Source organism: Myodes glareolus, chromosome 9 (genome assembly GCF_982192425.1).
Source record: "Myodes glareolus chromosome 9, mMyoGla1.1, whole genome shotgun sequence".
Classification (NCBI taxonomy): Eukaryota; Metazoa; Chordata; class Mammalia; order Rodentia; family Cricetidae; genus Myodes; species Myodes glareolus.
In genome coordinates, this window is record NC_142034.1 from 49,875,962 (window position 1) to 49,892,425 (window position 16,464).

Consider the following 16,464-nt stretch of genomic DNA (forward strand, 5'->3'; position numbering starts at 1 on the left):
ATGGTTTCAATGCAGAATTCTACCAGAACTTCTAAGAAGAGCTAATACCTATACTCCTTAATGTATTTCACAATAAAGAAACAGAAGAGTCATTGCCAAACTCTTTTTATGAAGCTACAGTTACTCTGATACCAAAGCCACACAAAGACACAACCAAGAAAGAGAATTACAGGATAATCTCACTCATGAATTACGACGCGAAAATTCTCAATAAAATACTGGCAAACCGAATCCAAGAACACATTAGAAGAATTATCCATTATGATCAAGTAGGCTTCATCCCAGAGATGCAGGGCTGGTTCAACATACGCAAATCTATCAATGTAATCCATCATATAAATAAACTGAAAGAAAAAAAACCATATGATCATTTCATTAGATGCTAAAATAGCATTTGAAAAAATTCAACACCCCTTAATGATAAAGGTGTTGGAGCAATTGAGGATATAAGGATCATACGTAAATAATAATAAAAGTTATTTATAGCAAGCCGACAGCTAACATCAAATTGAATGGAGAGGAACTCAAAGCCATTCTACTAAAATCAGAAACACGACAAGGCTGTTCACTCTCTCCATACCTTTTTAATATAGTGCTTGAAGTTCTAGCAATAGCAATAAGACAACATAAGGGGATCAAGGGGATTCGAAATGGAAAGGATAAAGTTAAACTTTCGTTATTTGCAGATGATATGATAGGGTACATAAGTGACCCCAAAAACTCTACCAAAGAACTCCTACAGCTGATAAACACCTTTAGTAATGTGGCTGGATACAAGATCAACTCCAAAAAATTGGTTGCCCTCCTATACACAAAGGATAAAGAAGCAGAGAGGGAAAGCAGAGAAATATCACCTTTCATGATAGCCACAAATAGCATAAAATATCTTGAGGTACCTCTAACCAAGGAAGTGAAAGACCTATTTGACAAGAACTTTAAGTCTTTGAAGAAAGAAATTGAGGAGGATAACAGAAAATGTAAAGATCTCCCTTGCTCTTGGATTGGGAGGATCAACATAGTAAAAATGACAATTCTACCAAAAGCAATCTATAGATTCAATGCAATACCCATCAAAATCCCAACAAAATTCTTCACAGTCCTTGAGAGAACAATAATCAACTTTATATGAAAAAACAAAAAAACCAGGATAGCCAAAACAATCTTATACAGTAAAGGAACTTCTGGTGGCATTACCATCCCTGACATTTCTCAGGAGGAATCTAGATGTCATATGAAGTGATAGACTATGCAATAATGTCATTAATAAACATCTCCATCTATAGAAGGGAGTAAACTAAAGAATACAACAGTGGCACTTGAGATACTTCAGCCATGTTTTGAAAATGAATGTTGGCAGATACTCAAAGATAGCACTGCTTTGAGGAGTACACAGAATAAGGTGAAAGAGGAAGGCCCAAAAAGCACTGGATAGACAGCATAAAGGAGTAATATGGAACCTTGGGTATGACAATAAGCTTCTAGGTCTGCCCAGGATAGGAACAACTGAAGAACCACTATGAATGGGATGCCTATGAATACTTAAGCATTTCCCAGGCATAGATGATGATAATGCTGCTGCTGCTGCTGTTGATGAATGTTTCTTTTAAAAAATTTGATGCCTTTGTGCTAGGGGCATAGATGTTCAGAATTGAGATGTCATCTTGATTGCTACTTTGATGAACATTAAGTGTCCTTCCCTTCCCAATCCCTTTCAGTTGATTTTGGTTTTAAGTCTAGTTTATTAGATATTAGAATGTCTACACCAGCTTGCTTCTTGGGTTCATTATATTGGAAAATCTATTTCCAATGATTTATTCTGAGGTTGTGTCTATCTTTGATGTTGAAGTGTATTTTTATGCAGCATAAGGATGAATGCTGTCTTACATCCACTCTATGAATCTGTGTCTTTTCACTGGAGAATTGAGTCCACTGATATTGAAAGACATTAATGACCAATGATTATGAATTCCTGTTATTGTGTTGTTGGTCATTGTAATTAAAGGCCTTCTTGTTTGCTTAACTAATTTTCCATCTCTAGAATTCACTCAGTTTTTTGTTTTCTTGTTTCTATTTCTATTTTCAGATATTTAACAGTTTTATTCATTTCCTTCACCTGTTTGTGTTTTCTTGGATGTCCTTAAGAGATTTATTCATTTCCTCTTTAGGGGCCTCTATCATCATTATATGATTGGATTTAAGGTAATTTCTTGTGATTCAGCTGTGCTTGAATATCCAGGATTGTTGTAGTAGGATAGCAGAGGCTTATGACAAAAAGCTAGGAGGAAAATACAAGCAGAGATAGTGAGAGAAAAAAGGTGATGTTGGGGGAGATGTGAGCAGTCACTGGAGAAACAAGATGTAAGGTAAGAAGCTATGAGCCTTATGGAAAAATACAGAGTAATAGAAATGGGTTAGTATAGGTTGCAAGAACTAGTTAATAATAAGTCTGGGCTAATAAATCAAACAGTTTGTAATTAATATAAGTTTCTCTGTAATTACTCAGGACTGGGCAGACTGGAAACAAAAGTGTAACTTCCACACATTTTCCAGATTTGTGTACTTGGATATCGTAATTCTGTTGTTAAAAAGAAAAAAAATTCTCGCTCAGGGGCACACACTTTTAATCCCAGCATGAGGGAAGCAGAGGAAGGCAGGTCTCTGTGAGTTCGAGGCAAGCCTGGTTTATAAGAGCTAGTTTCAGGAAAGGCACCAAAGCTATACAGAGAAACTCTGTGTCCAAAAAAAAAAAAATCCTCACAGACGTTGGAGAGATGCTTAATACCCACATCTGTCAGAAGAGCTATTGGCAAGAAAAGCTCAGTTACCAACATAAATCTTGAAAGCACAAGACTGTTTGAAGAGAACACAGAAGAAAATTTGCATAGCAACAATTCAAACATCGAGCTTCTAAGTTTAATTTTAAAGCCTAAGTAAAAATGTCAAGAAGAGGAGCCTGGGGAGATGAATAAGTTGGTTAAATACGTACCATGCAGGCATGTGGTTCTGAATTTAGTCCCTTAAACTCATACCAATATAATGTGTGCAGGGGTACACATCTTTAATGATAGTGTTGGGAAGATAACTAAAAGAGGGTCCTGCATTAACAGTGATGTCAGTCAACCCTAATTGGCAGGTTCCACTCCAGTGAGAAGTCCTATCACAGCACCATTGGACAGGATCTGAGGAAAGAACTCCATATTCTCTCCTGGCCTCCACATGCAAACATTCACAAGGATACCCTCAAAACCTCATGTTTAATGGAGAAAAACTCAGAAAAAACTTTGTTCCTAAAATCAGGAATTTCCCCCACTCTAATTAAATACACAGAAATTTGTTTGGTGACGTTTTATTTTTTTCCAGAAGGTTGGGTAGATGTCCTAAATCTTTTGCAGTTACTCAGTCGTGTTGAATTGAGATACTGTATTTGGAAGGCGTCCTAGTGTGTGTGATATTCTAAGAACTCATTCTACTTAAAAACTACTGGTGGATGGGATGGAGTGATGGATCAGCCATTAAAATCTAGAATCACAACCAAAAATTTCAAAACTATCCATGGCTTCCTCTGTATTTTTTTTTTTTGGTTTGAGACACTTTAAGACATTATTAATGAAAACACTGTCTGATAACTTTGAAGTGGTTTTCTAGTCAACTTCTTCATTTCTCACTCTAACAAAGCAGGCTCCAGTCAAGCAGAAACTTGTTCATTACCTGAGCAGTCAATGGGTGTGCATCTTTCCACCTTTTTGTTTTCTTGTGATTGCATGTGTTTATTCCTTTTGTTTCTTGTTTTTCTATCATTTTTACAATCCCCTAAGTGTAGGAAGGAGTGATCAGTAACAATTGGTCTCCAGTTGAAATCCCTGAGGAAAACTGTTCCTAGAAAGGACATGGGTACTTAGTATATCTTTAATGAGTTAAACAGTATCTGAACTCCTAAGGGATCCAAGCCTTTAAGACCCAGGAATGTTCACAGGAGAATGTGAGTAGGGATAGGGCAGATATATGACGAGCACACAGGCCACTAGTTCCTGTGCCTGCAAACAAAATAAAGATGAGCAGGATAGTGAACCAGAAACTTTGACTCAGCCTCAGCGGATCTGGGTACAATCAGGAAAGTGACATGTTGTCTTTCTGTCAATCCAGATGAATTTTCAGTGTGATGCAGAAAAATTTCAGGTATAATAGCATTCTTCTTTTCTCGGTCTTCCAAGTATTTATCAGACTGTGAATGTTTTGTGGTCAACATATAATCACTTTCGTGTTAATGACTTCATTACAATTACTCATCATATAATTTCTTCTCGATACCTCACCATTTCAATTCAAGAGTAGTCCTGTGAGTTGGAGTCACTGCTCTAGTGCTTATTGGTTTAATGTACTTTTCACTGTGGGGTCTTATCAAACTCTGAACAATGCCCAACCCAAGATGATGATCAATCTTATTTGTACAAATTCACAAATCTGTGTTTTAGTGGTCACATCTGTGTTTTCTTCTAAGTATAGTCCATCAAGGAAGACAATATTATCATCCAGGTGCTCATATGAAAGAAAATCTATACAATTGAATTAGTTCTTCATAATCCAAGATATTACACAGGGGTACCAACTGTTAGAAACCTATACGTTGGTATTTCTAGGTGCTGTTTAATTTGAGAATTGCGGTCTTAACATCTTAAGAAGGCAAGAACTCCATTAACTCATTATTGGTAACAGTTGATGGAAATTTCTCTGAATTGTGATCTATAAACACAAGCCTCTACAACACAAAGGTACTGTTCATTTAAAGGAGAAACAGAAACCGGGGATGGTGGCACATACCTATAATCCCAATGTTTGGGAATAGTCAAGAGTGTTGCATGTTTCATGCCAGTTTTGAATCCGTAAGGAGAGCATCTTTAAATGGTGCATGACTATCCCCATATGGTTTACTTCTCTCCCAGGCTAATATGTAATGTTTAAGTGTACAAACTCTGGCTTCAGTTGCATTAAACACTGCCAGTCTGTGAAGGAACAAGCAATCAAACTTGGTTATTGCATTTCAGAAAGAAAATGTTGATTACAACTCTTGATGTTTCTCCTGTTTCGTCAGCTTTGAAGCACGTAATAAGTTCATTAACCAGTGCTATCCAGAATCACAGAACAATTTGTGTATGTGTGTGTGTGTGTTTCTCTGTGTGTGTGTGTGTGTGCACATGCATGTGACTTAGGATACTGTATGCATAGATTAGTGACTGATGAGGTGAACATGTAAAAACTGTAGAATATTGGGGCTTCTGAAAAAGAGTAGAGGTTATAGACTTCTATCTAAGTCAGAAATGAAATTTTTTCTACAGTGTATTGTCCTCATCCGCTAATCCTTTCATCAGACTGAATGAAGCTCAAGTTTTAAAATGTTAGTTGTTTAATGCAAAATTTACAGATTTTTACTGACATTCATAGAATATTTTATTACCAATTAGAATTTGTCCAAAATTGGTATTGGTCTTAATCTACTTGATGTTCTATCACACAGAACATAGTCATCTGAGGGATAACTTAAGTGAAGATTTCAAAATAACTTTTTTCCTATTTTATAATTCATAAAAAAATTATCCTATTTGTTCTCTGGAACAAATCAATGACATTTGTGGATTAAAGCATATATATGTAACTTGGAGATAACAGTATTACTGAGGAGTGATGCAAATGATTAACCCTAACACTGTGTGAATTAGATCTCTGATGCTCATTATAGAGTTTAAAATTTAATTATATCTTCTCTAGGGTTTCAATTGAAATGGGGAATTTTCTACTGAAAATGAAGTTGAAAAAATTTATATCAGCTTGAGCACCAGGCAAAAGTATTTCACTGTACAAAGTCATACATCATGATATGTACTGGCCCTAGTTAGAGATTAAGAAAAATTGTAAATAACCAAACAGAATTAATCCATATAAGATCTCAAATGGATGCAGATTGCAACTTATGTGAAGGTAACTTAAAACAGTTACTAAAATAATAAGTGTATTGGATACATAGAGTATCCTATGGGACATGTCTGAAGGTCTTACTTAGTTTGGGGAGACAATAAATTTACCTATTCATGTGATAAGGAATACCTTTTACACAAATGGGGATGAACCAAATGATGGGGGAGAAGAGAGAAGGAAGTGAAAGTAAAGCAGATGAGCAACTCTAAAATGGAGGAGGGGAAGAGTTTTAACTCAAGTATTGATGAAGAGAGAAATACAAGTGTCACTGTGAACGCATATGGGGATATGCCACTGGCACATGTGAGTATACGTAACAGTGTTTGCATCCCTGATAACAGCTTTGTCCTTCTCTTATCCTCAGAGCAACAGTGGTAATGTGAAGAATGAATCAGACAATAGCGATTGAACACCTCTGTTAGAATGTGTAAATGAAGCATGCTGAAGGAGAAGAGAAGCACCAAGAGACATAAGAACATGGACGTGAACTGTATCATCTTTTGTGTTCCAGTAAAGTCAAGAGGTGATCCTGATATACGTATATAATCTCACAGAAAGGGGTGGATAAAATAGGAGCAGAATGAAGGGGAGACACTGTATGGTATATGACAGTAGTTCAATGTAAAGAGAAATGAAAGGATCAAACTCAGATATTTCTGACTCAAACCTGAATTTCTTTTACTGTCCAATGATAGACTGGAGAGGAGGAAGGAAAGACAACAGAGTGAAGACATGAATATATTTGTTACAGAGACATGATGGTAATCTAAGGCACTGGAATATGTGTGGGTTTTTTTGAAACTTATATAAAATTTTGAGGACAATGTTTCTCAAATTTTTCAATAACATAAATATATAAAAACATCTAGCAAATTACAAATGAATAAGCCACAGTTGAGCAGGATGCCGGAGAGAGAAGCATTAGTGTGCTTGGATCTCAGTAGAAAATGCATAGATCTCTTTTGAAAAGGATAGGAGATAGAATCAGGTTAAGAAGAAATTGGGAAAAATCATTGATGATTGTAATGATTACTGACATTTGGAGTTTGAGGATATAGTCACTATAATCATTGTCAGATCTCTTTTTGTATAAAACATACCCCAAATATATGTTCATTTTTTAATATAAAGGATCCTACTTTTTCTCAAGAGGACACTGGATAACAAAAATGATAGTGAAAAATCAAACTGTCACATCTCACTTCATACTCCAGGGCCTGCCCATCCCCCCAGAGCACCAGTACCTATTCTATGCCCTGTTCCTGGCCATGTACCTCACCACTGTCATGGGGAACCTCATCATCATCATCCTCATTCTACTGGACTCCCATCTCCACACACCCATGTACTTCTTTCTCAGTAATTTGTCCTTCTCTGACTTCTGCTTTTCCTCTGTCACAATGCCCAACTTGCTGCAAAACATGCAGAGGCAAGTTCCATCCATCTCCTATGTAGGTTGTCTGACACAAATGTACTTTTTTATTTTTTTTGCAAACATGGAAAACTTCCTCCTTGTGGTCATGGCCTATGACCACTATGTGGCCATCTGCTTCCCCCTTCATTACACCAGCGTCATGAGCCCCAAACTCTGTGTGTGTACGGTAATGCTGTCCTGGGTGATTAGCATGCTGTATTCCATGGTACATACCCTACTCTTGGCTAGATTGTCATTCTGCAAGGACAACATGATCCAGCACTTCTTCTGTGAAACATCTGCCCTGCTCAAGTTGGCCTGCTCTGACATTTTTATTAATGAACTAATGATATTTATCTTGGGAGGGCCCAATGCTGTTATCCCATTCTTACTCATTTTTGTATCCTATGTACAAATTTTCTGCTCCATCCTAAAGTTTTCATCTGTTCGGGTTATTCACAAGGTCTTCTCCACCTGTGGCTCCCACCTGTCTATGGTCTCACTGTTCTATGGGACAATTATTGGTGTCTATCTATGTCCATCAACTAATAAGTCCACTGTGAAAGAGACTGTCATGGCCATGATGTACACAGTGGTAACTCCCATGATGAACCCTTTCATCTACAGCCTGAGGAACAGAGACATGAAAGAGGCCCTGATAAGAGTCCTTTGCAAAAAGAAAATATGCCTATAATGGCAGCACTGGAATTTTTACTTAAATCTACCTAATAAATATATTGAAATTGATATTATAAAATGTATCCCTACAATGGAACCAACACTCAAGTATATACATTTTTGTTTGCAAAACACACTTTTGCAAAGTGGTTTAGGTATGGAACTGACTTTGTTGACTTAGTGATGCCTTTCTCTCCCTTGCATGTGTGGCTCTAAAAGCTTTAGTTAAAAGTCACTGTTTTGACTGATCTCTAATATTTCCCAAGATTTTGTAATAGTTCATAAATTTCTGTGTTCATATCACTATAATTCCCATGCTGAACCCTTTCCTCTAGCGCTTAAGAAATAGAGATATAAAAGAGTCGCTGCTGTGAGACCTTTACAAGAAGAAAATATATTTATAATGCCAAGACTGGGATTTTTACTTGAATTCATCTAGTAAATATATTGATACCGATATTACAAAATGTATCCCTACAATAGGACCCCCACAAAATAACATACTCCATAATAATTTCATTTGTAAAAGGGAGTTTGAAAGTAGTTCAGTTAGGAAGTGGACCTTCCTGACTTACTGATGTCATCCACTGACTTGCAAGTGTGATTCTAGAAAAGCATTAGATAAGAGCCACTGTTGTATCAGGATGTCACTCTTTAGATTTCTTTTTTTCATTGAAAATAAATTTGTCACTGAATTCTGCCTAATGTTTGGCTGTGGGTATCTGCCTCTATTTTCACCAGTTGTTTTATGGAGCGTAACTGATACATAGAGATCACTGCATTTACGTCTTTCTGACATGTTTGGTTCTATCTCGAGTCTCTAGCCCACCTAGCTTCTGGTTGCTCTTCCCCCAGGAAATGTCAGGGGTGTACCCTCACTCACGCATGGGTCTCAGGGTGGACCAGTTATTGTCTGGTCACTCCCATATTTTCTGTGCAGCTTTTACCATGGCACATCTTGCTGTCAGGGCAAAGTATATACCAAAATCTTGCAGTTAGTTTAGTGTTCCAATCACTCCACTAGAAATCCTGTTTGATTATAGGACATGTCAGGTTCGGTCTCCATATCCACTATTACTAGGAGTCTTAGCTATCATCCTAATTGATTCTAGAGTGTTTCTATTATACTATGTTTCTACCCGGCCACTGCATGAATTTCGCCTCTTACCCAATACACTTATTTAATTATTCTTATATAAGTAACATCACAATCCTTGAAAATGTTTGAGGGGAACTTAAACCTACCATAGAGTCACTTTCATGTCTTATATTAATCAAAATACAGAGAATATATGCATCATTCCTCTGGAGTAACTGAAACCATTACATTAGCAAGCAAAATGTGGATGTTTTTCTTGACCAGAGCAGGCAGTACTCTCTCTAAAATACTGGATACATCATTAGATCTCACTTAGTATTTTCACATTCACAAACAAAAGTTACTCATCTCTAGGAGCTCAATAACATTATATCAATAAGGATCAAGATTTCCTGGAGATAAAAATTTGTGTTTCATAATCATGCACAGAACTTCATCAGATGACTACCAAGCTCAGGACTACAATGAAGGAAAGAATTAGAAATGCCATCAATGGCATCACGATCAATGATGAACTCATAGAAAAGGGCATTAGGATGTCATCTCACATATATAGAGAGGAGTTGAGGTAATGGTGGTAGAAGGTATTATCATGGTTTATATAGGTAAGAATACCAAATGAGTGAACAGGCATAGGAACACGGACTGCTTTTCTTTTGGCTTACGGAAGCATTAAATATTCCATCTACTTGCCATATTGTTGTAGAATATCATTTTAAGTTGTGTTGCCTTTGTTTATGTTGCATTTGTTGAACTCTGTGAAGCTGTGTAACTGCGCCTGTCTAAAACACCTGATGGCCTAATAAAGAGTTAAAGATCCAATAGTGAAGAAACAGAAAGAATTGGTAGGACTGGCAGGCAGGGAGAGTAAATAGAAGGAGAAATTTGGGAGGAGCACAGAGATCAAGGAACAAGAGAGGAAGGAAGAGAAATTCAGAGGCCAGCCCCCAAGCTACACAGCCAGACACAGTAAAAGGGAAAGAAATGGTATGCAAGAAAAGAAAAGGAAAAAACCCAGAGCCAAAAAAATATAGAGAATAATTTAGATTAAGATAAGATTGCATAAAATAGAACTTATAATTAAGAATAAGCCTCCATGTGTGATTTATTTGGTAGCTGGGTGGCAGGAAACCAAAGGAGTAAAGAAAACAAACAATACCCCATTCCTGCCTTTTTCCTTGGCACACATAGGAAGTAGACAGATGAAGTTGAAATTTTCCTAGAAGATTGTGTCTATGCCCGAAACTCTTTAACAGGTAGATAATCATGTTGGACTGAGATGCTATATTTGGAAGCTGCCCCAGTGTGTGTGATTTTCTGCAATTTCATTCCACTTGTACTTAAAAACTACGGTAGGATGGTTTGGAGAGTTTGAGCTTCCACTAAAGGCAAGGATCACTGGCAAAACTTTTAAAACTATCTGCAGCTTCTTGTGGAAATTTTTGTTGTGTAAGACACTTTATGTTATTACCAATGAAAATAACATGGGCTGGTTTTCTAGTCAACTGCTTCAATTCTCCCTCTAAAAAAGTGGGCTCCAGTCAAGCAGAAGCATGTCCATTACTTGAACAATCAATGAGTATGGATATTTTCACTTTTTTTTAGTTTTCATGGAACTGCATATGTAAATGGAGACTGTATTTTTGTTTCTTGGCTGCCCAGACCCAAATAATCACACAAAACTATATTAATTACAACACTGTTTCACCAATGGCTCAGGCATATTTCTAGCTAGCTCTTACATTAAAAATTAACACATTACTATTAACCTATGTATAGCATGAGGCTTTGGCTTCCTGGTAATGTTCTGGTATCTTTCTCCTTCAGCAGCTATATGGCATCTGCCTGACTCTGCCTTCTTTCTCCCTTTATTTAATTTAGTTTTCTATCCTACGCATATTGTGTCCTGTTACAGGTCAAAGCAGCTTCTTTATTAACAAATAGTAATAGGACATATGCACAGCATACAAACAGGAAACCTGCATCATGATTATGTTTATTTCTTTCGTTTGTTTGTAATCTTTAAATTCTACCTTCTCATTAGTGTAGGAAACAGTGATCAGTGGCTATAATTGCTATCTACTAGAGATCCCTGAGGTAAATTGGTCCTAGGAAGGAACTGGGTAATGAAATATCTTTAATGAGTTATACAGTATCTCGACTCCTGAGGGATGCAGGATGCCTAAGGCCCATGACTGGCCACAGGAGGATGTTAGTAGGGATGGGCAGATAGGTAATGAGTACAGAGGCTACTAGTCCCTGTGTGTGTAAATAAAATAAAGGTGAGCAGGATCCTGAACCTGAAACTTTGACTCAGCCTTAGCAGAGCTGGGTCCATTCAGAAAAATAAGTTAGTGTCTTGCTGTCAGTCTACATGAATTTCAAGCGCCATGCAGGACAGTTTTCCAGGTACAGTAGCATTCTTCTTTGCACTCTCTCCCAAGAATTTATCACATTGTGAATATTTCATGGTCATCATATAACAGCTTTCATATTGATGACTTCATTACAATTACTCATTATGTAATTTTCTCAATACCACACCATTTCAAACCAAGAGCAGCACTGTGAGATGGAGTTCAGCACACTAGTGCTCAGTGGTTTACTATACCTTCCACTGTGGGGTTTTAGCAGTGTCTGGAGAGTGTTCTACCAAAGATGGTGATCCATTTTATCTGTACAAGTTCACAAATTTGCGCTTTAGTGGTTACATATGTGATTGATCCTAAGAGCAGCCCATCGAGGAAGACATAATATCATCTAGGTGCTCATGTAAAATGATATCCCTTTAATCAATCCAGTTTTTCTACATAGTCAAAGATGATACGCAGGTATACCAACTGTTAGAAATATACCCTTTAGTATTTCTAGGTGCTGTTTAATTTGATAATGGTGAAATTAACATCTAAATAAGGCATGTACTCCCTTAGCCCATCATTGGCAACAGTTGATGGTGATTTCTTTGCATAATGACCTATGTACACATACCTCCATAACATAAAGAAACTATCTACTTCCAGGGTGAGCAGAAACTGGGAATGTTAGTACATGCTTGTAATCCTAGTGTTTAGGAAAGAGTCAGTGGTGTTGCATGTTTGAGGTCAGTCTTGTGTGTGTGTGTGTATGTGTGTGTCTGTGTGTGTGTGTGTGTGTGTGTGTGTGTGTGAACATAAATATGACTTAGGATACAGACTGTATAGATTAGCAACTGAAAAGATGAACATTTGAAAACTATCTAGAATATTAGGGCCTTGGAGAATAGAGGTTATAGACTTCTATCTATGGCAAAAATGTAAATTGTTTCTGTAGTGTATTGTGCTCTTCCCCTAATTCTTTCATCTTACTGAATGAAGATCATGTTATGAAGTTATTTTATGCAAAATCTGATGACCTTAATGACACTTATAGAATATATTATTACCAACTATAATGTGTCCAAAATTGGTATTGGGCTTATTTGATGTATAAATCAACCATCACAGAGAGCATAGTTAATTGAGGAATAACTGAAGCGAAAATTTCAAAGTAACTTTGGTCCTACTATTTCATAATTTATACAATTTTTCATCCTATTTTTTTCAGCAAATCACATTTTGTGGATTAAAGCATATGTATATGACTTGGAGCTATTAGTATTATGGAACAATGATAGAAATGATGAGATCTAGCACTGCACATTAGATCTCTGGTGCTCATCATAAAGTGTAAAATTTAATGCTAACTCATCAAGTTTGTTAATTGAAATGGAGAATTTTCTACCATTGAAGTTGAAGAAGTAAATATCAGTTTAATCACCAGGCAAAAAAATTTCACTGGACAAAGTTATATAGCATGACAGGTACTAACACTAGATAGAGATTAAGAAAATTTGTAAATAACCAAACAGAATGGAGTTATTTAAGACCTAAAATGCATGTAGATTGTAATTCATGTGAAGGTAGATTACAGCAGTGATTAAAAAAATAAGTGCATTGGATACATATAGAATTCTATGAGACATAGATAAAAGTCTTAGTATAGGGCACTGGTAAATTTAACTGTGTATATGATGAATAATACCTTTTACATATGAAGGAGTATGAACGAAATAAAGGGGGAGAAGGCAGAAGGGAGTGATTGTGAAGTAGATGAACAATTCTCAAATAGGAAAGGGAAGACTTTTTCCTTTTTTTTTTTCACGAGACAGTGTTTCTCTATAGCTTTGGAGCCTGTCCTGGAACTAGCTCTTGTAGACGAGACAGGCCTCAAACTCAAAGAGAACCACCTGCCTCTGCCTCCCAAGTTCTAGGACTAAAGGCATGCACCACAAAAGCCCAACTGAGAGGGAAAACTTTTAGGCCCAGCATTGATGAAGAAAGAAATACAAGTGTCGCTGTGACCATACTGGGATATACCACAGGCATAGGTGAGAAAATGAAACAGTGCTTGTTTTCCTGATAGGAGCTTTGTCCTTATCCTCAGAACAACAGTGGTAATGTGCAGAATAAATCCAACAACAAAGGACGGAACTCCTCTGTTAGAATGTGTAAATGATGCATGTTGAAGGAGAAAAACAGGGTCAAGAGAATTAAAAACAAGGACATGAACTGAACCTGCTTCTGTGTTCCAGTAAAGAAAAGAAGTGATTCTGATATATTGATTTAATCACACAGAAAGGAATGGAATAAATAGGAGAAGGCTGGAGAGGAGACTCTGTATAATATGTGACAGTAGTTCAAGGTAAGGGAAAACTGGGTAAAATTCAGAGATTTCTGACACAAACATGAATTTCTTTTCCTATCCAATGAAAGACTGGAGAGGTGGGAGATTGAAGAATGCTTTGGAAGACAACAGAGTGAAGACATGAATTTCTCTTGCGACTTTTGGGCCCCTTATCTGTTATACATTCAGTGGCAAGAAGATTGTTAGTGTATAGCAAAGCAGACATCTGTGTGTTACAGAGACATACACATCTGAGTTTGCAATGGTAATCTAAGGCACTAGAGTATGTGTGTTTTTCTAGAAACTTATATATAAATTAAAAGGACATAGTTTCTCAAATTTATCAATAACACCAACATACAAAATAAGACAGAGCAAATTACAAATGGATAAACAACAGTTGAGCAAGCTGCATGAGAGATAAGAATTAGTACATCTGACATTCAGTAGAGAATGCATAGATCTCTGTTGAAAAGATGGGAGATAGAATCAGATCAGGAAGAAGTTGGGAAAATCGTTGTTGATTGTAATGATTACAATTTGGAGTTTGAGAATATAGTCACTGTAATCATCAGATTTCTTTTTGTACAAATATATTCAAAATATATGTTTATTTTTTAATTTGAAAGGATCCTAATATTTTCTCCTTAGGATATTGGATAAGTATGATAATGACAAACCAAACTGTCATCTCTTCCTTCATCCTCCGGGGTCTGCCTATCCTCCCAGATCATCAGCCACTGTTCTATGCACTGCTCCTGTCCATGTACCTCTCCACTGTCATGGGGAATCTCATCATCATCATCCTAATTCTACTGGACTCCCATCTCCACACACCCATGTACTTCTTTCTCAGTAATTTATCCTTCTCTGACTTCTGTTTTGCCTCTGTCACAATGCCAAAGTTATTGAAAAACATGCAGACTGAAGTTCCATCCATCTCCTATGTGGGTTGTCTGACACAAATGTACTTTTACATAGTTTTTGGAAACATGGAAAACTTCCTTCTTATGATCATGGCCTATGACCGCTATGTGGCTATCTGCTTCCCCCTTCATTACACCAGCATCATAAGCCTAAAGCTCTGTGTGTGTATGGTAGCAATGTCCTGGGTATTTAACATATTGTTTGCCATGTTGCATACCCTACTCTTGACTAGATTGTCTTTCTGTGAGGACAATATGATCCCCCAGTTTTTTTGTGACTTATCTGCCCTGATCAAGTTGTCCTGCTCTGACATTTTTATTAATGAACTAATGATATTTATCATAGGAGGGCCCATTATTGTCATCCCATTTTTACTCATCATTGTGTCCTATGTAAAAATTGTCTGCTCCATCCTAAAGGTTTCATCTGCTAGAGTGATCCACAAGGTCTTCTCCACCTGTGGCTCCCACTTGTCTGTGGTCTCACTGTTCTATGGGACAATTATTGGTGTCTACTTCTGTCCATCAACTAACAACTCCATTGTGAAAGAGACTGTCATAGCCATGATGTACACAGTGGTGACTCCCATGCTGAACCCCTTCATCTACAGTCTGAGGAACAGAGATATGAAAGAGGCCCTGCTAAGAGTCCTTTGCAAGAAGAAAAACTCTTTATAATCCCAACACTGGGAATTTTACTTAATTTCATCTAGTAAATATATTCATAGTAATATTGCAAATTGTAGTACAATTACAACAATTGGATCACACAAAAAGACCATACTCCATAACAATTTCATTTGCAAAAAGGAGTTTTGCAAAGTTAGGTAAAAAAACCTTGGTGAATCAGTGACTTCATCCACTGCCTTGCAAGTGTGATGATTGAAAAGCATTAGCTAAGAGCCACTGTTGCACCAAATTTTCATTACTCAGATGCCTTTTTAATTGAAAACAGATTCTTCACTGAATTCTCCTTATGTTTAGCTGTGGGTCGTTGCATTTATTTCCATCAATTGTTTGATGGAGCCTAACCAATACATTAGGCATCATTTTATTAGCTTTTTTCTGACCTGTTTAATTCTATCATAATTATTCAGGACAATAAGCTTCTGCTTTCTCTTCCTCCAGGCAATGTCAGTTGTATGCTCCCTCTTATATCATGGGTCTCACACTGGACCTGTTGATTGGTCACTCCTGCTTATTCTGTGCCACTTTTACTGCAGCACATCTTGCTGGCAGTAAAACTTATAAATAAAAAAATTGCAGTTGCATTAGTGTTTGTTCCCTCCACTACAAGTCTTGCCTGGAATCTTAGGTAGTATCACACTAACTGATTCCAGGGAGGTTTCATTGCATTTTTCTACCCATCCCTGCTTGCACCTAGTTTATTCTCAGTATCTATTGTATTTCCCCTTCCTATGGAGATTCATGCATCTCACCTTGAGTCATCCTTGGAACTTGGCATCTATGGATCTGTGGATTGTAGCATGATGGTTCATTAATTGACAGTTTTGCTTGTTTGAAAGAAAATGGACCCTAGAGGGAGTGACACCATTAGAATGTATGTACTTGTTGGAGTAGGTATGGCCATGTTGGGTTTCCTATTTTCAGGCTGTGCCCAATGTTACAGTTCACATCCTTACACCTTCTCATCAAAATGTAAATATCTCACCCCC

At 37.0% G+C, this 16,464-nt stretch overlaps 2 protein-coding genes across 2 annotated transcripts; both read left to right on the top strand.

Annotated features, from left to right (window-relative positions):
* Nucleotides 1–7,136: 7,136 nt before the first annotated feature.
* LOC148120900 (olfactory receptor 1468-like) lies at nucleotides 7,137–8,078 on the top strand. Its single transcript, XM_087909564.1, has one exon. It carries the CDS (start codon nucleotides 7,140–7,142, stop codon nucleotides 8,076–8,078), a length of 939 nt encoding a protein of 312 aa, XP_087765690.1. The 5' UTR covers nucleotides 7,137–7,139.
* Nucleotides 8,079–14,527: 6,449 nt separating this feature from the next.
* Nucleotides 14,528–15,466, top strand: LOC125400979 (olfactory receptor 1468-like). Its single transcript, XM_048435157.3, has one exon. It carries the CDS (start codon nucleotides 14,528–14,530, stop codon nucleotides 15,464–15,466), a length of 939 nt encoding a protein of 312 aa, XP_048291114.3.
* Nucleotides 15,467–16,464: the final 998 nt, after the last annotated feature.

Bases quoted from the DNA above. Each gene is read 5' to 3' on its own strand.
- LOC148120900 (XM_087909564.1), top strand. From the start codon at position 7,140: ATGATAGTGAAAAATCAAACTGTCACATCTCACTTCATACTCCAGGGC.
- LOC125400979 (XM_048435157.3), top strand. From the start codon at position 14,528: ATGATAATGACAAACCAAACTGTCATCTCTTCCTTCATCCTCCGGGGT.